This window comes from Pyxicephalus adspersus, chromosome 9 (assembly GCF_032062135.1).
Source record: "Pyxicephalus adspersus chromosome 9, UCB_Pads_2.0, whole genome shotgun sequence".
NCBI classification, from domain to species: domain Eukaryota; kingdom Metazoa; phylum Chordata; class Amphibia; order Anura; family Pyxicephalidae; genus Pyxicephalus; species Pyxicephalus adspersus.
The window spans coordinates 63062168-63086866 of NC_092866.1; the positions used below are offsets into that span (position 1 = coordinate 63062168).

Genomic DNA, 24699 nt, shown 5'->3' on the forward strand with positions numbered 1-24699 from the left:
CCAATTGATTTAAAAAGGCCCCTTCTGTGAATGCCCAGGGTCAGGAGATCGGGCAATCGCAGAAGAAGCAGCCAGAAGCCTCCAGGGATATGTAACATTGGTATCCCAGGAGGCTCTGAGCTCCTATTCATAGGAGCCGTAGCAGTAAAGACAGAAGAGGAGAGGCTTGTCTACTCTTTTATGTAAAGTAAATATTTTGGTGATATGTCCACTTTAATTTTATTTTTAGCTGATTGTCAATATAGATACATATAAAACATATAATATAATACATATAAAACAAATGTCTGCTATTTATTTTTTTTTTTTCATAATTTCTTCAAATGTACAATAGGGACACAGTAGGAACAGACAGAAATTTGGTAAGGACAGGGTGGTGACGGTAAAATATTGTGTGCAGGGATGGCAAAGGAAAACAAATGGACAGGGTGGGGATAAATCTAAAATTACAGTGACAGTTGGGGACACGGACAGGATTGAAGTCCGCATGTTGACCTTTATTTTAGATATCAATGACCTCGTAATAAGAGATTAAGCAAGAGAGTAAAGCTGCATACACACGTCCAATAATTATCATTAAAAATGAACGACGGACTGGCCAAAAATTGTTCTAAGAAAAGTGACCAACGACGCTGACGAACGAGAATTGTCGTTGGAAATGAACGACTCGCACGGCAGATCTGATTGGCCAATGATAGTTCTATTGTGTGAACAGTCGTTTAGTGATCGTGCATGTTTCTGCAATACACTTTCACTTTTACATGTCACTTCCTGCATCATTCAAACGATTGTATCTAGCGTGTGTACACTATTGGTGGATTATATTTGAACGATCGCGTCGTTACAGCATGTACAGAATTGTGCAAAATATGATTGTTCAAGTATAATCGTGCATAATTCTTGATTGGTCGTAATCGTTCGTTTTCTAATGATAATTTATTTCAAGTGTGTACCTAGCCTAAGCATTTCCTGGATAGAATTAGTAGATCCCTGACTGAGTTTCCTTGCTTATCAGTAATTAAAATTTGTTTAAATTCTACCCCCTGTGAAAATGACAATTGACTTCTATTTAATGTCCCAGCTGCTACAAAGGAAGGTGCACAGCTGCTTTGCACCTCATTGTGGAAGGGGTCCTGTGTTAACTCTTCGCTGGATACAAAAAAAACACTCTGCCTTTTTCAAGGTCAGCCAGATGACATGAATTACTTTCTGGGTGTATACGTCTAAGTTCAGTCTGTTTACAAGATACAATACATAGAATCTAAATGACTCATAGTTATATACGCCTATAAAGAAATGACTACCAACAATAATATGCTAACAATGCCATTAATCATATTTTTTTGTTCTCTTCTTGTTCTTTTTTTACCATGTATCTGCTTTAGGGCGAATTTACATTTTTGCTTTGCATACTGCACAGGTATTAACCTTTTGGGTTTTATAACAAGATAAAAACAACTTTCTTGTGCCATGTGCCAATAAACTAACCTGGGACTTTTATGGCACATTAATCATTTCATTAATTCTTTTCAGCATACAACATTATAATAAAATTATAATTAGATTAATTAAAACCTGGGTTCCAGGTTCCAATCTCAGCCTGGACACTCCCTGTGTTTGCTTTGGTTTCTTCTGGGTACTCATGTTTTCTCCCACATTCCAAAAATATTGAGTTAGATTAATTGACTTCCCCTTAAAACTGCCAATCCAATACAAAATGAGAACAAAATTCAAACTCTCATTATGTATTGGATTCAATACAAATTCCTGTATCCAATCCAATACAAAATGAATGAATGAGTTTCAATTTGAATTTCCCGCACACACGCCAACGTCATTGCGCACGCACAAGAAGCCGGCCGGCTTTTTTTTTCCTCTGCCGGCCGGCTTCTTGTTTCAGAGAGCACCTGGCGCTGGAAGGAGAACGACGCGGGACGATCAGCGGGACCAGGTAAGAAGCCGGCCAGCGGAACACAAGATGCCGGCCGGCGGAACACAAGATGCTGGCCGGCTTCTTGCTGGTCCCGCTGGTATAGGAGAAGGCACCCAACGCTGGAGAGGTAGATCGACGGGCGACGATCGACGGAGGACGACGCTGGAACACGAGCACGACGCTAGATGAGCACAGCGGGACCAGGTAAGTGGGGATTTTAATGTAGGGAAAATCTCGGGGTTAACCATTATAGCAACTTTTTTTTAGCCCGTACCAAGGTCGAGCTTAACGGTCGGGAGGTTAATATTATTATTATTATCATTACTGTTATTATTATTAATAATAATATTAATCATAATATTAAACAGGATTTCTATATAGGGGTTGAAAACAACAGACAAATAGAAACAGTGACACAGGAGGAGGTGAGGACCCTGCCCCACGGAATTTAGGACTTTGTTTACGGTTCTGCTTTTCAGATGCCCTTCTACATGAGTGATAAAATGTTGTAACCTGCCCCGAAGAGCTTACAATCTAGAAGGCAGGGGAAGTATCATATAATAGAAGGGGAGATATGGAATGGTGGGTAAGTAGTGAGGGTTTTTGGACACAGATAAAGATGGGTAGGCAAGTTTGAAAAGATGTGTTTTGAGTTCTTATTTAAAAAAGCAGAAAGTAGGAGCAAGCCGATTAGGATGAGGAAGACGATTCTAGAGAGTTGGGGCAGCTCTAGGAAAGTCTAGAGGAGTCAAGAGAGCGGCTAGGGGGGGGCAAGAACTGTGGAAGGATTTGATGGCAAAGCACTGGAGATAAATTTGATTCTAAGGTGAAATGGAAGCCGACAAAGAGAACTACAAAGAGATGCAGTAAAAGAGGAATGGTGGGAAGGCCGTGTATGGGGTAGGTAGGTGGGAAGGCTGTGTATGGGGGTAGGTAGGTGGGAAGGCTGTGTATGGGGTAGGTAGGTGGGTAGGCTGTGTATGTGGTAGGTAGGTGGGTAGGCTGTGTATGGGGTAGGTAGATGGGAAGGCTGTGTATGGGGTAAGTAGATGGGTAAGTAGGTGGGAAGGATGGATGAGTCTGGCTGCAGCATTCATAATAGATTGTAGATTAGAGTCGGGTTAGTGAATACCAGAGAGGAGGAGGTTACAGTAGTCCAGACATGAGATGATAAGAGCGTGTACAAGGAGTTTGGTGGTCTCTGGGGACAGGTAGGGGCGGATTTTGAAGATGTTGCGCAGGTGAAAGTGACAGGACCTGGAGATATTCTGAAAACTATTTATTGTACAGCACTGCATAACATATTGGCTCTTTATAAATACAGTTTATATATAATACAATCATAAACATAAAAAGAGAAAAGAAAATATTTTCAATTTTTTTTTTTATGTTTCCTCTATTCTCGCTTTCAGTTACTTTGGGTACACATGAACTCGCTTATCATTTCTCGGAGCCAGCTTCCTGATAGTAACAACAGACCATGGATTTATAAATTATATGACTCATTGCACTAGTAGACACTCCTGTCTATAGGAATACCATTAACTGTCCCTCAAGAGCTCACAATCTGCACATGCAGAACATTACACAACCTTTCTTGCTTGCTTTCAGTTTCTTGTTTTAAATTTTATTAATCTCAAAAATCAACAACATTCTTCTTTTAAAAAAGCCCTTTAATGCACATAAAACCTCTTTTCTGACGAGATATAACATGTTACCACTCATGTAGAAGTGCATCTGAAAAGCAGAACCATAAACAAAGTCGTAAATTCTTCAGGACAGGGTCCACACCTCCTCCTGCATCACTGTCCGTATCTGTCCATCATTTGCAAACCCTATTTAATGTACAGCGCTGTGTACTATGTTGGTGCTATATAAATACTGTTTAATAAAAATAAATTGCTACTGAATATTTTTTTTCCTGCGTTACATTGTTAAAAGTGAATGCAGCATGAAACCAATTGACTTTTACGCATCTTCTGTCTCATGCACCGGTTTAGTGAATGTGGACAGATTGTTATGGTGACATACTGGTGTCAGATGGTGGTTTGAGGCGTTTGCACCAATCCAGCTGTTAGGAAGAATATGATGTGGTTGTCTTGAACGTTTGCAATTGGTGAGCTGTATGTGTGTGTCACACTATGGGAGGAGATGGAAAAGGAGGGGGTGAAGAGAATTGCCTTGCAGCCATCCTCCTGCCTGCACAAAGGAGCTGCATGGAGCTAGGCCAAGACACAGAGCAACACAGCAAAACAGGTAAATCAAGCTACAATATAGATGTACATTCTCTCTTTTTATCATAGTAATCTATGTGCATGCAAAGACATCAATACCTGGTTTGCAGAATCAAAAAAGGGAAAATACCTTATTAATGTAAAGCAAACACAATGAATGATGTTTGTTCTCTGGGCCCTAAATGTTGATGACAGTTTGCTAAAACAATTTATTATTCTTCATGTTTATTCAATATAAGCAAGCGGTTGCAAAATTTTAAGAGATTAAAAAAAACCAGGGTTAAATAGAAGGTTTGTAGAAAGTAACTTGTTTCTGTTATCTCAGTCAGTTTACAGATAAATGTTACAATGTTACTAAATTCTACACTACTAGTTCTAGCAAGGTGCAAAGGTTCCATGCAGTTTTTGGCTGTAAAGTCATATATTTATGCCTCTTGTTAGTTTACACAACAAACATTGGGATGAATAAAAAAAAAGAAGGCATTATTATTAATCTTTTTATTAATATTAATAACAGGATTTAAAAAGTGCCAACATATAGAGGCTGACGACCTTATGTAACTTTACATTGTTTAATATTCCTGTTGGGTTACACAATACTTGTAATACACACATTACAATATGACCTGTTTAATAATACATCTGACCTTCTGTGTTAAATGTTACAAAAGGATCCTTTTTTAAAATCATTTGGCTTTCTGAATCATAAAATCAGTTGGAAAGCAATGGGGGTCGCAGTCAGTTAAATTATCGAAAAGTTTACTTTCATTATATAGCAAACTTTATTCTAGAAAAAAACTGTGATCAGTGTTTCTCTACCAGAGGTTGATTCTGGTGTTACTGCATTTCATGTCCTAGGAAAGTGTTTAATAACCAGGGGTTGCTGGGGGTTCCCTGAGCAATGAGCAATTTGTGCCTTTCAGCTCAGTAAGTGACCCCAATAATCTTTTAGGCTATCTGTAAGGGTGACATTCTTCCCAATAGCCAGCAATGTAAAAGGAATTTCGTCCTACTGACCACCAAACTAATGTATTGTGAGCTGTGGGTATAATAATTATAGCAGGGTGTTCCTGAAGACCTGAAAGTTATTTTGAGGTTTCCCCCATGTTAAAAAGTTGAGAAACTTTGCCTTTGATCCTGTGGTTCATAGCAAATCTCCACTACCCCCATTTTAATTATAACTCTTGTAATTAAGTTAAGCGCTTGAATCCTTTATTTGCATCACAGAAAGCTGCTTATTGTAGGCATTTAAAATTTTGCTATAGATACACCCAAATGCCTAGTAATTGTTCCAGGAATCTTGCGAGCTGACAGCTTCCTGTGTTCTCTGCCTTTGCTTCATTCCTATCATTAAGAATTGTTTCCAGTTTTCCTTGTTGAGTACAAGGTACCTTCCTTTGTGTTATGGTAAAGACAATTGAAAGAATACATCCGCACACCAGTCTCCAGAATCCATCAGGATTTATTATACCAGAACAGTTCATGACCCGCATTGGGAGTATTTTGGTAATGTATTTTGCCCAAATACCGGGGTCCAGTCATTGTGTACCCTTGACCAAAGGCACTCCTTTAGGTTTTTGGTGTGTGTCTACGCTCTTTTAATTGTCTATTACATAATACAGGGGGAGGAGTTCAGTAGTCCACAAGAAGAAGTGGAAACAATATTACTTACCAAGAAAGCAGCAGTGAGATCAGGAAGTTTATCAGATAAAAATAGGATCAACAGGTATTTTTTGAAGAAAAAAAAAAAAAATGTTTTAGTGGGATCTGGAGCAAGCTTGACAATATTACTGAGGGCACACATTTTTTTACACAGTATTTATATAGCGCTGACATATTACGCAGCGCTGTACAAAGTCCATAGTCATGTCACTAGCTGTCCCTCAAAGGAGCTCACAATCTAATGTCCCTACCATAGTCATATGTCATCACAGTCTAAGGTAAATTTTAGGGGGGAGCCAATTAATCAAACAGCATTTTTTGGAATGTGGGAGGAAACCGGAGTTTTCAAAGGAAACCCACGCAAACACGGGGAGAACCTGCAAACTCCATGCAGATAGTGTCCTGGATGAGAATCCAACCTGGGACCCAGCGCTGCAAATGCCAGGGTGCTACCACCAGTGCTAACCACTGAGCCACCATGCCGCCCACATAAGTGTTGTATAGTGCTATCTAAGGGTGATAATTCTGCTCATTCATATACATTGTGATCAATGACCCCCTATGACTGTATTTCTCAACATTTTTAACATGGAATAAAGAACACCTTTCCGGTCGTCAGGGAACCCCTGCTAATTTTCTATTACTCTATCCACAGCTCAAACTACATTAGTGTGGTGGTCAGTGGGAAGAATTCCTCTTACATTGCTGGCCATTGGGATGCATGTCACCCTTACAGATAGCCATAAAGGTCATTGGTGTCAGGTAAATGACCTGAGAGGTACAAACTGCTCATTACTTAAGGAACCCCCAGCAACCCTGGTTAATAAACACTCCCCAAGGACATGAAATGTGTTAACAGCAGATTAAAAAAGTAAAACAAATTAAAAAGATATTACATTTTTGTTCTTGGTTTTACATTATACCGCAAAATATATCAGTGTGAAGCTTTTCCTAGGGTGAACAACAACTCCCAGCAGGCTCACAGCTGACCATTGCACAGACATAACCTAGAGGCATTATATATAAAACTTCTAAAAACTGATATCCCTGTCCCATAACATCACAGCGTGATATTCATATGTAGATTAGTCTAATGTAATCCCTGTCAATCAGGAGTGACACAAAGTACAGCTATTCTTACCTTGATCAAAGGACTTTTTCCCAAATTGTCTCTCAGTGGGAAATATGTGACACATTCCTCTCCAGACCATACCTGCAGCTATGAAATTCATGTAAATGTCTACAAGGCACTGTGACAGAAAATAACAAATAAAAATAACACTGTCCCCTATGCATACACAAGCATTACAATATGTTATCTTACATCTTATTGCTGGTTTTAAACCCTAGCTATATTGTTATTTCAGTATGTGGAAGGGATAAATCCTTCTCATGTTTCTCGTGTCCCTGCTAGGGAGATGCACCCCTTTTTTTCTTGTCTTGGTGATCATTGTTACTAGGACAGGAAGAGATAGGAAATCCAACATTTTAGTTATTACTAAAACGGGAGGGTATTATGAAACTATATTTATATAGTGCCAACATATTACACAGCGCTGTACATTAAATAGGGGTTGCAAATGACAGACAGATACAGACAATGACACAGGAGGAGGAGAGGACCCTGCCCCGAAAAGCTTACAATCTAGATGGTGGGGGAAGTATCACACATTAGGAGGGGAGATAAGGAATGGTGGGTGACTAGTGAGGGTTTATAAGACAGAAGAAGACGAGTAGGTGAGTTTTGAAAAATGGATTTTGAGTCCTCTTTTACGTGTGCCCAAGGTAGGAGCAAGCCAAAGAGGGCAAGAAATACCATTCCAAAGAGTCAGAGCAGCTCTGGGTAGGAGAAATCTTCCAATGGTGACACCTGTTCATGTGACAAACATTTAAAGTGGCCTTATTATTATTAATATTATTATTATTATTAATAAACAGGATTTATATAGCGCCAACATATTACGCAGCGCTGTACATTACCTAGGGACCGTGAAACATTACCTAGGATCGTGAAACTAAAGACCGCACGATGCATGAACGAGTGCACTACATACGGCATCATTCTGCTCTATGGAGAGGGGAGGGGAGAATGACGGAGAGGCACCCTACTGTGCTACCTCCCCTTCATTTCCATTAAGATCATTCGTCGTCCATCGTCCGTGAATCCGCCATGACGGTAGTTTGGTCAATGGATGACGAGCGCTGTACACACGTCCTGAGCCAATTATCGAACGAGAACTATTGCACGTGTCTACCTAGCCTTAGTGCCAAATGCAACATGTTGCTTCCAGGAACAAAGCCACAAGCCCACCACAACTGTAACACAAACATGTGCAAACAATAGCACAAAGTGGTTCCCGACTGCTCCCATACAATTCAATGGGAACAGTTGGGAGCGCAGCTGAGCAGACTGTCCAATTCAGAGGTTTACCACAAGCCTTGATTTAATAATAGTAATATTTATAGTAACATTCACCATCATCCCTCCACCATCATCACCACTACCATTTTATGGAGTTGTCTTTTATTGAAGTCCTCAGGCCCTAAAATCTCACTTCTTAGAAAACATTGTTTCTCGCTACAATAATCAATCATTCAAGTAACCAATAAATAATATTAAAAACAATATAATATAAACCAATATATTATAATATATATCTTAAGTCATCACTGACCATCTCTTTATTCAATATTGTCCTCCCAACCAATAAAAATTGTTAACTTTTTTAAAATTAAAGATAAAAAGACAAAAGGATTGCCCTATATGTCCTTATACCCTCTTGGCCAAACTCTCCAAATCATCATCTATTAGATACACATATGACTTGTAGACTTTGGCAATGAATAGCTTGGTTTTCCTTTTGCATTTGACCTGCTGATGACCTCTCTTTGACCAGCATTGACCCTTTTCAAGTGCATTTTGCTTTCTCAAAGACTTGTACCGAAAAAAAAATAAATACTGGAACATAACAAAAGCCTGACAACACTGGCCCTTACTCACATGTCATCAAGTGAATGGGCAGCACAGTGGCTCAGTGGTTACACTCTGGCCTTTGCAGCTCTGAGCCCCAAGTTCGAATCTTGGCCAGGACACTATCTGCATGGAGTTTGCAGGTTCTCCCTGTATTTATGTGAATTTTCTCCCACATTCCAAAAACATGCAGTTAGGTTATTTGGCTTCCCCTCAAAATTGACCTTAGACTGTAAAAAATGACATATGACTATGGTAGGGACATTAGATTGTGAGCTCCTTTGAGGGGCGGCTAGAGACAAGAGTATGGACTTTGTACAGCGCTGTGTAATATGTCAGCGCTATATAAATACTGTGTAATAAAAAGTACATTTCATCATGTTAATTTAAGGTTCATCCCCACGGGATTACAATAGCAGTTGTGAGCTCTTGGTGGTTTGTGATCCATCCCAGAAGATCACTATACAACACTGGGGAATGGCTATACTACACTAGATATACAAGATGATCACAAAAGATCATCAGAAGACAAAAATCTAGCTGTAGTGTGGTAGGCCTGAGCAAATGTGAGCACGCGTTTTCAGCCTGGAAGCAGAGACATGTTTTTGTTTGTTTACTTGACGTTTCCTCTTAACTTCCCATTGAGCTGCTTGGACAGAAAGTGACGTGGAAATTCCCCAATGTGAAATAGAAATAAACATAAAATACAAATGACAATAAATGAATAAAATAACAACATAATAAAAAAGAATTGCAATCTAAAATAGCTTTAATTGGACTGGAGTAAATGAAGAATACATTTAGATAATGACTGATAAAGTCACAAAACACATAATTAGCAGCTCGGAATGTTTATTGTAGATCACGCCTTTACTTTGGCTCATGTACAGAATTCTGCAGGTCAGTACACCAGATACACAGAATGTGTTTATTACCTAGTAGCTTTTTGTTTCATTGTCACAGTAGCTCCAATTCCTACCAGTGACTTTCTCTTCTGTGTTAAGCTACGTACACACCTTCAATAATTGTTGTTTAAATACGAACGATCAACGATTATGAACGATATCTGTGAACGATTGTATAGTGCCGATTCTGTACATGCAATTATCCTGATCATGTGAAGCATGGCGGCATATTGGTTAGTTGGCCTGCCTGATCAGAATTCAGGACACCATATCATTACACAAGGAGTGTCTGTACCTGAGTTTTGCAACCTTGATTGACAACAGGGAAGTCTTTGTGGAACACAAAATACATAGGCAGGGAGTGCTGTGTCTGACATTAAAGAACCTGAGCTCTGCCAATGGAAATATTGTACATAGAAGATACAATGGAAGCTGTGTGGTCATGTGATCACAGATTTAAATAACTAATACAAGCTTTATGAATTAATAATAAAGAAAATGATACAAAACCTTTTACATACAAATTGATATTACTTGCGTACTATGCTTTTGTTTAAATGACTTAATTGGTTGGAACACAGTATTATTATTATTATTATTATTATTATTATTATTATTAATAATAATAATAAACAGTAATTATATAGCACCGACATATTACGAAGCACTGTACATTAAATAGGGGTTGCAAATGACAGACAGATACAGACAGTGACACAGAGAGGACCCTGCCCCAAAGAGCTTACAGTCTAAGAGGTGGGGGATGTATCACACAATAGGAGGGGATATGAAATAGTGGAAAGTAGTGAGGGTTTTAAGAGACAGAAGAAGACGGTAGGTGAAGTTAAAGCTTTGGGTTTTAAGGGCTCTTCTAAAGGAGCAGAAGGAACAAGCCAAATGGGATGTGGAGGACCATTCCAGAGAGTCGGGGCAGCTCTAGAAAAGTCTTGGAGCCGTGTGTGTGATGAGGTTATAAGTGAGGAAGTCATTAGTAGGTCATTGGAGGAGTGAAAAGAGTCGCTGGGGGGGATTTTTCTATTGGGTCAGAAAGGTAAGTGGGACAAGAACTGTGAAGGATTTGAAGACAAAGCACAGGATCTTGTATTTGAGGTGAACTGGAAGCCAATGAAGAGAACTACAAAGAGAGACAGCAGAAGAGGAGCAGTGGGAAGGATGGAAGAGTCTGGCTGCAGCATTCATAATACATTGTAGAGGAGAGTCGGGTTAGTGGAATACCAGAGAGGAGGAGGTTACAGTAGTCCAGACGAGAGATAAGAGAGTCTACAAGGAGTTTGGTGGTCCTGGAGGACAGGTAGGGCAGATTCTGGACATTTTGCGCAGGTGAAAGGAAATGTTCTGAATATGGAGGGTAAAGGAGAGGGCAGAATCGAAGGTGACAGCAACATGCCCGAGGGGAGGGACGAATAACAATGTTGTTAACAGTTATTACCATGGGGTAATGTGCATGTTTTGCAAAGATGTACTTATTTTTTTATCTTTATTATTATTTTGCTCAAACATTCACTTTAAGTTACATTCTCATGGAAGAAAAAGGATAAATTTGTCTCTACTAGTTGCTTCTGTTTTCAGAAGGGTTGACACAGCTTTTTATAAAGTGCAAAGTGGAAGAAACTTTAGTAATAGTTTTCAGTATTTCATCAGAAAGGATGCTACTTGACCTGCGGCTCTATGGCTGTGGCTTGCAGGCGTCCTGTCATGTGATCCATCTGTCATGTTAAGGGTCTAGAAGACTTAGAATGACATTCATGAACAGAGGTCATTGATGTATATATAGATGCCCAGACCAATAAATGTAGCAGTATTTGTATCATAATTCACAATAATGCTATTTTTTGCATATTTGTTTGCCCTAAAGCCCATAAGGTCCAGCACATGAGCAGATCCTTTGTTAAATTTACATTCAGCTGATCATTCCAATATATTGTCTAATCAGAAGGAAATGTGCTCTGTACTTTTGTACTTTTTATCATTTTTCTGAACCACAGGACTGATGGAAGCTTAGATAGGACTTGGATAGAACTTGATCCATCATTTTCACACACAGCACAACTTGTGCACTTGTGATTGATTTGTACCAACATGTCCAATCTGTCCATATCTGAGCACAATTCCAAAAATTGATCACATAGGATCAGTCAACTGCTAAATTCTTTTTAGTTTCACTTTATATCTGATCATTTTATCAGATTAGAGGTGAAATATATTAAATAATATACTTATACATATACTATGTTGTAATTTCCTCTTAAAATGCCATATCACTCTCTCTCTGCGAGTAGACAGAGAAAAAAATGACAACTAAGGTTGGAAGAGGTTTGTTTACAAACAAACCTCATGTGATCGCCACAATTGGCTCTCAGATTAATCACATGACTGGGTACCAAGCTAATTGGCTCTTGATCACCAGCTAAAAGTGGAAGCGTTGAGTGTATTGAAAGCGCTTATTGAAAAACCTTTAATATTATTTTTCATTCATTTACATTCATAATGTTCATTTGGTTCTAAGTCAGTTTGTTAGAAAATAACCAATACAAGGACTGAATTGTTTTTTTTCCAAAATAAAATGAAAAAATCAATAGAAACTAATTGAAATTCTTTAACTCAATATAAATAAGGCGGTAAAATATAGATTGCTTTCTTTTATCAGGCCATATAGGATGGCCATTCACACTAATGTAAACATAATTCTATAGGATATTGATAGGAGCAGCAATAGGAGCTGCAGATGGGAACTTTAACCATTAGCAGAAAACCCAGTCAGCATATGTTCTTTTCTTCTGATAAGGAGACTCTTTCACCTAAATATGGCCTACAGTCCTGAAAGCCCAGCACTAGCTGGTATCCGCTGAACAATCTGTTGAACTTCAGCACAAGCAGACAAGGCTGAGCTGATAAAAGCTCTTGAAGGACATTTCCAAGCAACACATTTCTTGTTCACATTTATGTAGTGTGTTTAACAAGATTCCTGCAGTGCTGCCTATATATTCACATGCAAAAACTGCAGGGGGTCCAGGATTATATGACGGGGTTAGAATAAAGTAAACTTTTTTATGTGTTTTTATCCTTGTGGTCCTGCAATTAATGTGATGACTTTAACAGTGTTCAATTTTTTTAAGCTGGGTGAGAAGAAATTATAGGCGTGTGGCTGCCCTTATATTGTGACCTAACTCTTCAGTAACTCTTCAAAAACTGCCAGGTGTTTACTAAGAAGTGCTGGGTGGCGCACCCCGCTAAAAAGGGGCCGGGGAGAACACTGTATCAGAAGGCCTGTGACTGATTCCCCTTTGGGGGATTTGCCGCATGCAGTCTGGTTATTACCATAATTCTACCGGAAGGCATGAATGCTGCAGCCAGACTCATCCATCCTTCCCTCCGCTCCTCTTCCGCTGCCTCTCTTTGTAGTTCTCTCCATTGGCTTCCATTTTACCTTAGAATCAAATTTAAGCTCCTGTGCTTTGCCTTCAAATCCCTAAACAGTTATTGTCCCACTTACATCTCTGACATGGTTAAAAAATACTCCCCTGCCGCACTCTCCGCTCCTCCAATGACCTACTAATGACTTCCTCACTCATAACCTCATCACATGCACGGTTACAAGACTTCTCTAGAGCTGCCCCGACTCTCTGTAATGGTCTTCCTCGTCCTATTCGGCTTGCTCCTACTTTCTGCTCATTTAAAAGAGCACTCAAAACCCATTTTTTCAAAATTCTTTATTAAATCAGGGCTGGTTATGTAAACATTGATTGCTGTGTTGTTCTTGGCTGTGTGCACAGATGTCTGTCACTTAAAGTGACTTAGGCAATGCTTACTCTGCAGCAGCTTGATGGCATCATCTCAACCTAGACCCGGCCAAGAATGGGTTGTCCAGACAACTTATAAAGATATTGAAAGTCCACTTTAATATGACATTGTACATTGCATTATTTCCACATCACATTATAAATATATTAGAAAAAATAAAAACTGCTTCAGTGGCTGCCTAGGCAGCTTTGATCACATGACATACCTACCAGGAGCACTGTGGGGTATCATACAGGTAAACGAAAGGTGAAGCAGAGACTATTTTTGTAAGCAGAAGGGATTTTTAAACACTGACACACTATTAATATTAAAATTTATTTCAAATATTCACCATAATTTCTAATTTCGAACATTGCTAACGTCCTAACATCAAGGCTGTGATGTCTCAGCAGCTGACTGTTGCGGTAAAATGAACATTTGTATTCATTATTTAAATAATTTCTTTGCATATGGATAATGTGAGGGAGTATTTGTTTTTACTACCCAACCGGCTATAAAGTGCATTCTGCAAAGGCACAATCCTAAAAAGAGTTGCTGCAGTTTCTTTAAACTTCCTGCATTCAAACAAATAATTTATTTGCCAGTGTAGGTGAATGCAGACTCTGTGAATTTGCTTTGGGTCCATAGTACAATCTTTATGTATGTCTTTATGTATGATCCTTTTTGGATTATCCACCCTACCTGCTTGATGATCTGCCAAAATGACCTCGGTCATTGGGCTGACAAAACATTGGACCCGATTTATTAAATCTCCCCAACACTGGAGAAGATAGACTGTCATGGGTGAACATGGGTGATCAGCAAACCTGGAAATAAATGTTTTCAATCCTGGATAAGATCTATACCAGGGTTGCTGAATCATCCATATTCACCCATGATATATCTTCTCCAGTCTTGGAGAGCTTTGATGAATCAGGTCCATTGTCTTTGCTGAAATAAAATTAAAGGGTGGTTGACTACTGATGAACTACAAAATCTCTACATCTTCACAACATAGAATTGATTTGCAGTCAGGGGAGAACCCAAGTCATTAAGTTATCATAAAGAGAGTGCACAGGACACAGAACACCTCTGCACTTTTTCGAACAGCTTTTGATTAAATATTTTGTTTCTCTTATCTTTCAGAATAAAAATGGGTGAACGTAGGAGGCAGAACGCAGCTAAAGTAGAGCATAAGAAAATCGCTAATGGAGCAAAAGAAGGCGATGGGCAATGGGGCAGAGCCTGGTAAGATTGTTATATATCCAACTTCCTCAATTCATATCACATCAGGGAGATTAATAACATACTACCCTATTGTTATTGTATAGTCATTTTGAGAAAACATTGCAAAATGTTTCTAAAAGGAATGTTTTCCATGTTTACATATCACTGTGCTTATCCAATTACAACAATAGATTCATAGTGTATAACGTTAACCAGTGCACAACAGTTTGGCAATGGCTGACGTTATTTCTAGATTTTTGCTGAAGATGATCACTTATGTTTCAGTGAATATCAGTATGTTTTCCGGCACATTATGATAGATCACTAAACAACCAACCCCTAACGAAGACTGGTTATAGTCCCTGCAGAGAGGAACCTGCTGTTACTCTAACAATCACTTTCAGGAACAATATTAAGTACCTGTGCATGGTTTCAGGGCTAGCCAGTGAACAGATAATTATCCTTTTACTTAGATGAAGCTGTTTCATAACCAGTTTCATGTGATGCATAAACTGACTGATCCAATGACTGATTGCCAAATATTCAATTAACTGATCTCAGCTGATGTTTATTACCAACAGATGTTATTACATTTACAATGATACAGAAGAATAATCAGAGTGACAACTGTGTCTATGTTACTCTTCCAAGGCTTACACAGTCATTCCACATTATAATTAAAAGATGTGTACACTTGTTAGCACATCATCAACATCTCCCTCCCGCTGATTCTTTATTGGTGCCAAATAATCTCCTTTCTTTATTAATATTATTGTTATTAATTATCAGGATTTATATAGCACCAACATATTACACAGGACTGTAAATTAAATAGGGATTGCAAATGACAAACAGATACAGATACAAACAGGAGGAGGAGAAGACCCTGCTCAGAAGAGCTTACAATCTAGGAGTTGGGAGAGATTTACAGAGTTATATATTTTAGTCAAATTTACCACAAAGTAGGCTTGAGGTCTGAGCTCTGTGCAAGACACTCACATTCCTCCAAACCAAAAACAGCACATTAGGGCTAATTTATTACAGCTCTCCATGGCTGGAGGGGATACACTTTCACCAGTGAAGTTGGGTGATCCAGCAAACCTGGAATGGATTTCTTTAGTCATTTGGTATTTGCTAGCAAATGTTTTGAATTCTGGACCAAATCCATTTATTCCTATTACCCTTATTTTTGTCTTTTGTACTGGGTCACTTTTCACAACCTTAAAAGTTATAACATTTCAGCATAATGTCAATCAATAATGTTGCATCTGCTTTGTCATTTGTTGCAGGGAAGTGGATTGGTTCTCCCTGGCTTCAGTCATCTTCCTATTAATGTTTGCACCCCTCATCGTCTATTATTTTATAATGTCATGTGACCAGTACCAATGTGCCCTTACCGGACCGCTTCTTGACCTGTACTCTGGGAAAACCCAGCTGTCCGACATATGGAACAAGACCCCACTGCTAACCTGGAAAGCTGTCTATATCTACGCGGCCTGGGTTGGCTTCCAGGTAATTGTAGCATTCAAAAAACATTACATATGACTTAAGAATTTTTGGTTCAGAACTTTTTAAGATCTATCCAGTCAGACCTGGTATCTTTTTTTTGGTAAATGAACTCCAGTAAAATCTTGTTATAAGCCTGATACAAACAAGACTCTTACCAGTTTAGAGACTGCTGGACAGGAGTGCTTCTTGTTTATGGGAAAACAACAGGAACACAGAAATGGGTAATTCGGTCATTACCAGAATTATGTAGTTCTACTAGAAAAAAAAACATATTTCAAACATTAGTCATAACACTGCCTAGTGGCACAATTACTAATCACAGTGGAACTTATGAGAATGGTTGTTGCAGCTTTGGCTGTATAAACATCATGATAGCACTTCTACTCAACAACTATTTCTAAAATAAGTCCCATCTTTTTTTGGAGTTCTTTAAGCTTTGATGGTTTTTCCAAAACAGCTGCTATCTATTTATCAGTTTCATAGTATTTAAGTGCTATCATATTTTCTTCCACAATGGTAATAGTGTCCTATAAGATATGTTCTTGATTAAGACTTTGACATAACCCAGTAGTTCAGTGTTTCTCAACCTTTTTAACATGGGGGAACCCTTTGAAATAACTTTTAGGTATTCAGGGAACCTCCACTATTATTTCTACATTCACAACTCACAGTACTTTTTGGTGGTGGTCAGTAGGAATTCCTCCCACATTGCTGGCCAATGGGAAGAATTCCACCCTTACAGATAGCCAAAAAGAACATTGATGTCAGTCAAACTGTCTTTAGAGGCATTGCTCAAGGAACCCCCAGCAAACTTTGGAGGAACCCTTCTGTCATTGAGCTATAAAGAACATTATACAACCATTAACATAAAACTGCCACCTAGTGGTAAAACTTCTAGTTACAGAACTAAAGAAAGGGGGCTGCTATGAACAAGACCTAATGATAATTTTTAACTTTTTGCAGGTATTCCTTTACATGTTAGTTCCAGATGTCTGCCATAAATTTCTCCCTGGCTATGTTGGAGGCATTCAAGAAGGAGCCCGAACACCATCTGGTAAGTCTAAATAACTCACCGCCAAAGAAAAAAAAACTATGCTTGCAAAAGCAACTTACTTACTAAAATTGATCCTATCAAAGTTCTTTGAACTTGAGCAAATGTTCCTTTTGAAACTGCACAAAAGTTCTTTGAAGTAAGTTAAACAAGTGTATAATGTTAGGGTCAACCCCCACTGAAGCCTATGGGAGAGGAATCTTCAATTTGCAGGCTTGAATTATTTGTATTTTCTCTTTTATTCGGCTTTTTTCTTTAGCAATGAATAGCCTAGGAACAATGAATGCCTTGAGTGGAAGTTTTGTCTTAGTTCAGACTTCAGTTAGGATCAAATAACAGTATTTCGTACAGAAAAAATAAACATTTGGTTTTAATGAATAATCATAAATATACTCCTCATAGGGTTCTACTCATAAATTATTTCCCCAGCTAAATCATCTGAAATTCGCTAAAGGTCTCTATTAAAACAGTGACCTGTTCTGCCACCTAGTGGCTAATCATCAAAAGTGTGCAGTTGTCACAATAGGAAAAACATAGGAAAGAAACAAATTTTATGAACAAACTGAAGAGGGAATAATTTATAAATAGAGCCCATAGGGTCTCAGATAAAATGTGGTTTATATTATTCTAGATTTCAGTAGATATCTAGGCCCAGGGCTGACCTGTTTATTATGCTTGATAACTCATTGCCCCTGATTCATCAATAAAATCCGCGCTCGCTGGAAGCGCGAAAGTACGCGCGGCCATCGATCGCGGTTTACTGCGGTCCGGACTCGAGTGTGCGCGTACACTCGCCTCACTGCCACATAAATGGTAAAAACATTTAAACAGCGCAAACATTTTTTTTTAGGGCTATGGGTAATGTGTGTGCCATTAGAAAGAATGATTTTTTAGGGGAACAGTGACATTTAATGCAAGCTCGCCAGTGTAAAGCTGCCGGAGATGCGCGGCTGCGGCCGCGAGCTTTTTCAGTTGCTGAATAGCGCGATGGCGTACGATTTCGGATCGCGAATACGAATGCCCGACCGATAATCCGATTCTGCTTGATGAATCAGGGGCATTGTCTGACCATATAGGCATTCTTGGGCAGTTCAAAGAAGAGACAACATGTGTTTTTAAAATATAACTCCTAAATTGTATTCATATTTATATCCAACAATAAATTGCATTGTCTCTTTTTTCCCAATTTACCTTTTGATTATTTTTTTGATAATTGTAGCCTTCCAGGTTTCAAAATAAATCTTGCCTGTTAGCTAAGCCACTTCTGGAAGCTTGCAAATGTATATTAAATATTTTACAATCGAATCGATTTAGGGTATTTGTGAGAATTTAAATCTCTACCCTTCAACGATTGATTGCCAAGTGTTAAATTATTTATATCTCAGCTGAAGTTCATTACTAACAGATGTTATTAAATTTACAATGATACAGAAGAGAAAACAGTGTGACAACTGTGTCTATTTTACTTTCCCCAAGAATACACAGTCATTACACATTATAATTAAAAACTGTGTGCGCAATGCTGGTTGTACATAATTCATTCACTGCTGACTCTTTAGGGCTGATTTATCAAAGCTTTCCAAGACTACAGAGGATACACTTTCATCAGTGAAGCTGGTAATCTAGCAAACCTGGAATGGATTTCTTCATTTAGTCATTTGCTATTTCTTAGCAAATGTTTTGAATCCTGGACCAGGATCCATTCCAGGTTTGCTGATCAACCAGCTTCACTGATGAAAGTGTATCCTCTCCAGCCTTGGAGAGCTTTAATATTTTAAGCCCTTCATTAGAACAAGAAAATCTCCTCTCTTTACAGAGTTATATACTATATGGTAAAATGCTCGCAAATGGTGCACCAATGTATCCCAAAGGTATTGTCTGAAATGTCCTTGTATGCTGTAAGATTATTAATACTCTTCACTGGAGACACCTGAAGCCAATCATTGAATTGAGTGTCCATGTACCGTGTGTAGGTCTGATGGTTAGGCATGCTTGGGCAGTTCTAAGAAGAGACAACATATGTTAGTAAAATAAGACCTCTAAATAAGTCATACTCATATCCAACAATAAATGGCATTGCATCTTTTTCCAGAATTTACCTTTTGAGTATGTTTTAGATACTTGTAGTCTTCCAAGTTTTAAAAGAATAAACTTTACTTGTCAGCTAAGCAAATTCTTGAGGTTTGGAAATGTGTATTTTGTGTAGCATAGGCAAATTCTGTGGTGTTGTTTAGTGTACATAGAACTATATTGCAATAGTAACTTCTTATTTTTTTCTCAGGCACAATCAATAAGTATGAAGTGAATGGGCTCCAGGCCTGGATCATCACACACATACTTTGGTTTGCCAATGCCTACCACTTTCACTGGTTCTCTCCAACTATTATCATTGACAACTGGATCCCTCTGTTGTGGTGCGCCAACATACTGGGCTATGTTATATCTACGTTTGCTATGATCAAAGCCTATTTTTTCCCAACAAACGCCAAAGACTGGTAAGACTATTTACATCATAATAGGGTAAGAGTATATATAATCCTTAGATTTTTGTCATTAGAATTGATCTTTCACAATCATTTCCAATGACAAAAGACCGAAAGATGAATGAATGAGCACTGTACATACAGTGCCATTCTGTTCTTTGGAGAGGGAAGGGGGGAGAACGAGCAAGCGGCACCTGCTGAGCTCCCCTCCCTTTACTTCCCATGCATCGTTTGTCTTCAATCATTTGTGGATTCGCCAGGAGGGATCAATGAATGGTGTTGGACGGCCGCTGTACACGTCAGATTCTGGTCCAAGAAGAGCCCTGAGACTCAGAATCATCTGACGCATGTACGCAGCCATAAGGTTGCTTGATGGGTTATTGTAGAGATTACAGGCCGGGTTCAGCGATATAAGGAGGAATAGTGTTTGGATTACAAAATGTGTTAATATTATGGGTACAGAAAGGGTTAGCGTTAGGGTTACAGAGAGGGTTAGTGTTGGAGTTACAGAGGGTTAGTGTTGGAGTTACAGGGGGTTAGTGTTGGAGTTTCACAGAGGGTTATAATGAGGGTCACATGGAAGCTTAGTGTGGGGGTCAGGTCCAAGATTGGGGTTAAAGGAAGTTTAACACTAACACAGCCCTAGGGCTGATCCTCTAAAGATGAAGCTTTTTGCAGAATAAGAGTAGTATTATCTTGCACTAATACCCTGGCTACCTGTGGCATCTATTCATGCTTTGAAATTCTCTGTTCTTGGCAGTAAATTCACTGGAAATTTCTTCTACAACTACATGATGGGGATTGAATTTAACCCACGCATTGGAAAGTGGTTTGACTTCAAGCTGTTTTTCAATGGACGCCCTGGCATTGTCGCTTGGACCCTGATAAACTTGTCATATGCAGCAAAGCAGCAAGAATTATATGGACAAGTCACCAACTCTATGATTCTTGTTAATGTTCTCCAGGTATGTTCTGAGTCTTGTTTGCCTAAAACACATTGTACAAGGAAGGCTGTATATCATTTAAAAACTATTCTGGCAGGAAGTGTGCTCTGAGCATCAGTTACTCTTTTAATAAAACAATCATTTCTAATTTTACTTTGGAACTTTTCTCCTGCTAGTTTAAGGTCAAGTCTCTTTGCTCTCTACCTCTTTTTCCCAATTAGGCTCCTGCAATATCTAGAATATAAATCTTGCAGTTGTCAGTCTCTGGACATGGTCAGTCTTATTAATATGTTTTTGTAAGTGAGGTCTGCACAACAGTTGGAGTATAGGTGAATATACAATTTACCAAGTGTAGTATCAAATAATGAATGGTAAGCTGCGGTGTGTTCCATTTTAGTTTTGGGTATAGATTCTCCTTACCTGCACATTATGACATTATTTTTTATATGAGATGTAAAACTTACCATTTCCAGTTGTGTACCCAAGGTGCTAATCATCCTCCTTTGCACACGCAGGCCATCTACGTGGTGGATTTCTTTTGGAATGAAGCTTGGTACCTGAAAACCATAGATATCTGTCACGACCATTTCGGATGGTACCTTGGATGGGGAGACTGCGTCTGGCTTCCCTACCTTTACACATTACAGGTAAGGAAACACAAAGGACCAACAATGTTGGGAAACAGGAATAATGTATTAAAGGGCCAGTTGACCCAGTTGTGATACTTTTTCCATAATACGTATAATTAGTAGAAAAATTTACACCTGGAAAACCAATTATTCCTCAGAGACTTTTTTCAACAGAACCAAGCCACTTTCAGAAGTGAAGCTGGGTGATCCACAAAACACGGACTGGATTTTTCAAAATTATTTGCTATTTGCTAGCAAATGTTTTGAATCCTGGACCAGATCCATTCCAGGTTTGGTGGATCACCCCAGCTTCACTTCTGAAAGTGTATTATCCCCAGCCTGGAGAGCTTTCATGAATCAGGGCCAATAAATCTATATTTTCCTTGTTATGCTGTTCTTCTTGCCCTCCCAATCTTTACTGGAGTAGATATTAGGCCACCAATGGCATAAAAAGTGAACACCAAAAACTTATGTTTTTTTTAAATGCTTACAAAATGCATTACATTAATATATATTGTACCTTTCAGGGTCTATATTTGGTGTACAATCCTGTACAGCTCTCAACAACAGCTGCTGTAGCAATACTTCTGCTCGGCCTCGTTGGATACTACATCTTCAGGATGACCAACCATCAGAAAGATCTTTTCCGACGCACCAACGGCAACTGTGTCATCTGGGGCAAGAAACCAAAACACATTGAATGCGCTTACACGTCTACTGATGGCAAGAAGCACCACAGCAAGCTTATGATCTCAGGCTTTTGGGGGGTGGCCCGTCACTTAAACTACACCGGAGACTTGATGGGATCTCTATCCTACTGCCTCGCCTGTGGATTTGACCACTTGCTGCCTTACTTTTATATCATCTACATGACCATCTTGCTCGTCCACCGTTGCATCCGTGATGAGCATCGGTGTTCCAGCAAATACGGTAAAGACTGGAAGCTTTATACGAATGCGGTTCCATATCGATTGCTGCCAGGCATATTTTAATTGCCACAATATATTTCAGGTAATACAACCAATGTTCACATTGGAACAGAGAACGTACTGTCTATGTTTTTCTTTCACCTGGACAATTTTTGTTTTACAAAGAATACAAAAGTTCACATGGCTGTTTAAAAAAATAACTTTAATTGCATAACTGCAAATTAAACTCTGAACTATTGGAGAGACAACTCTCTGAAACTACAGAGGGAACCTTGTGAAGTCTCCAGTTTTCAAGTATAATTCTCATGTCCACCCCACTTCTCAAGGAAAGAACGTGAAAAGCAAAATGTTGGGTGTTTTAATGGATTAGGAATATTTTGGTGCATCTGAACATATGTCAGCCATTCTGATGTTCCTACATTATGTATGTTCAGAAGTTGCATTTTTTCTCTCCAACTGGTCAGATGTGAATATCTGGAATTTTATCTTGGAGCAACAAACAGCATCAGAAGGCAATGGGAGCTTCACCATGCCACTATGGGATAACTAAGAAAAACGACCCCTGCAGAAGCTATGGTCCTGCCAACACATCCCTGATTTAGGAGACTTACCATACCTGAATGCATAGCCTTATTGTACAAAGTGTTACTAGCTACACAAACTGTGTCATGTAAAGGCCTACCTAATCCTTTGAATTCATATCCAGGCAGACAAGGCCTTGGAAGACAATGCTGTTGGGGAATCTGACACTGATTTTATATATTGCATTTGGACTATACAATCACCATCAGATTTATCAGCAAATATATTGTGTGCACATTGATTGGTCTGTTTAGGTAGAGCCTCACCTTGCATAGTTTTTGGTAAAGCTAAGTTCTTAAGAGTTTGCAAAATTAAACTGTAGCATTCATAGTTTGCTATTGTAGAAAAATTGATCCTGGTGTGGCCACATAGTGGCACTGAAAAAAGGGTGAATTGGAAGAAAAGTGATAAGTTTGTTTGTGCAGAATGTCTCTTGTACAGTTCAGTGTTTTGGATGACTAATTTGATATTTCTCCTAAATAAAATGTGCAATTTTTAATGTATTTTATCCTATTCATTGGTTGTTTAATGAAAGATATATTTTAAAGCGACCCATTCTCTTTTGAATAAAACAGAAATAAAATCAAACTGTTTATGAAGAAACCTTATACCGGTAGTCCCCAAACTGAAGTCAATGGATCAGATTAGACCTTTTGCTTGGCTTAAACAGGTCCTTGGGGTAATATTTCTCACAGCATCTTCCACTTAAAATAACAATGGAGCCATATTCCCTTTTAGCCTCATTAACCTAACTGTATGTTTGCGATAACCACAATGGGGTACTATTCCTCCCACAAACACCTATGATGGGGCACTATTGCTCCTTATAGTAGTGACCTATTGGCTGGGTAAGTTGAGGAATGAGGAACCAATATGTCGAATGCTGAAAACTTTGTTGGAGTCTGTGTGGCTTAAAGAAGATTTAGGACTCCAACCACATGAATGGTAGTTTTCCTACTGCTGGAGCCAGGCTTTGTATTTTTTTCTTTGGAAAGTAATACCACTATCACTTTAGTAATCACAATTACACTACCAATAGAAAATTACAACAATACATACCAGAAAAAGGAGCTTTAAAACATTTAGCTGCAAAATTGCATAGGGTATTCAAGTATAAAACAGCTGAGAGACACAAAATAAAAATGAGAAGACCACATGTAGTCCAAAAACAACCATTTTGAAAGATCTAGTTTAGAGGTAAATAAGGATATCCTTTTAAAAATAACAAGTCTGATAACACAAAATATAACAAAGCCATTACATTATAATTATTAACAAATATTAACCATTGCTCTCATTACAGCTGTCCTGGTTGCTTATGGCTGGAACCTGTGTCAATTCCCTGTATATATGGTGGCCCTATTCTAACATTGCTGTTTTTGGGAGAAAGCAACTTGGAAGGTTGAAAACCTTACCTGGCCAATACTTACTCTGCTAAAATAAACAGGAGCCAAAGTTATCCATTGTCAGCCAAACGACAACAATGAGATGTTACAATGGCCATACACAATCAGCTGCTTAATAATATCAATGTCCAGCTCAGTTTTGGATGTTTTTGCTCACAGTGCCCTCCACTTTGTCGGTATAAATATACTTCTCCTGTATTTGAATTGAAATATCCAGGGCGTAACCAAAGTCTGCAGTGTTAAAAAAGAAAACAAGCATTGATGTTTGAATTGGCAGAAAGGTAAAAGAACTTTTTCACTTGTCGTATCAGAATGATAAAAGTGCATGAACAAAAAGAGGACTGTGTCAGCTCTCGGTCCAGGAAGTAAATGCTGACCTTGCATGATGTCTGAACAAAGACAGAGTAGCCGAGGGTTTGAGAGTAAAAATGAA

At 38.7% G+C, this 24699-nt stretch overlaps 1 protein-coding gene across 2 annotated transcripts in view; it reads left to right on the forward strand.

The window, feature by feature from the left end:
- DHCR7 (7-dehydrocholesterol reductase) overlaps positions 1-23363 on the forward strand; it is a 23664-nt gene extending 301 nt beyond the window's left edge. The window contains exons 1-8 of one of the 2 annotated variants that reach the window (XM_072422302.1): positions 4051-4189; positions 14653-14754; positions 16023-16245; positions 17206-17296; positions 19575-19788; positions 20537-20741; positions 21236-21367; positions 21877-23363. In XM_072422302.1, coding sequence (XP_072278403.1) covers positions 14660-14754; positions 16023-16245; positions 17206-17296; positions 19575-19788; positions 20537-20741; positions 21236-21367; positions 21877-22341 — 1425 coding nt within the window. In that variant the 5' untranslated portion in view covers positions 4051-4189; positions 14653-14659 and the 3' untranslated portion in view covers positions 22342-23363. Of the gene's footprint in view, positions 1-4050; positions 4190-14652; positions 14755-16022; positions 16246-17205; positions 17297-19574; positions 19789-20536; positions 20742-21235; positions 21368-21876 lie in introns of those variants that run through there. The other variant, XM_072422303.1, reaches the window with a different exon arrangement.
- The last annotated feature ends 1336 nt before the right edge of the window (positions 23364-24699 follow it).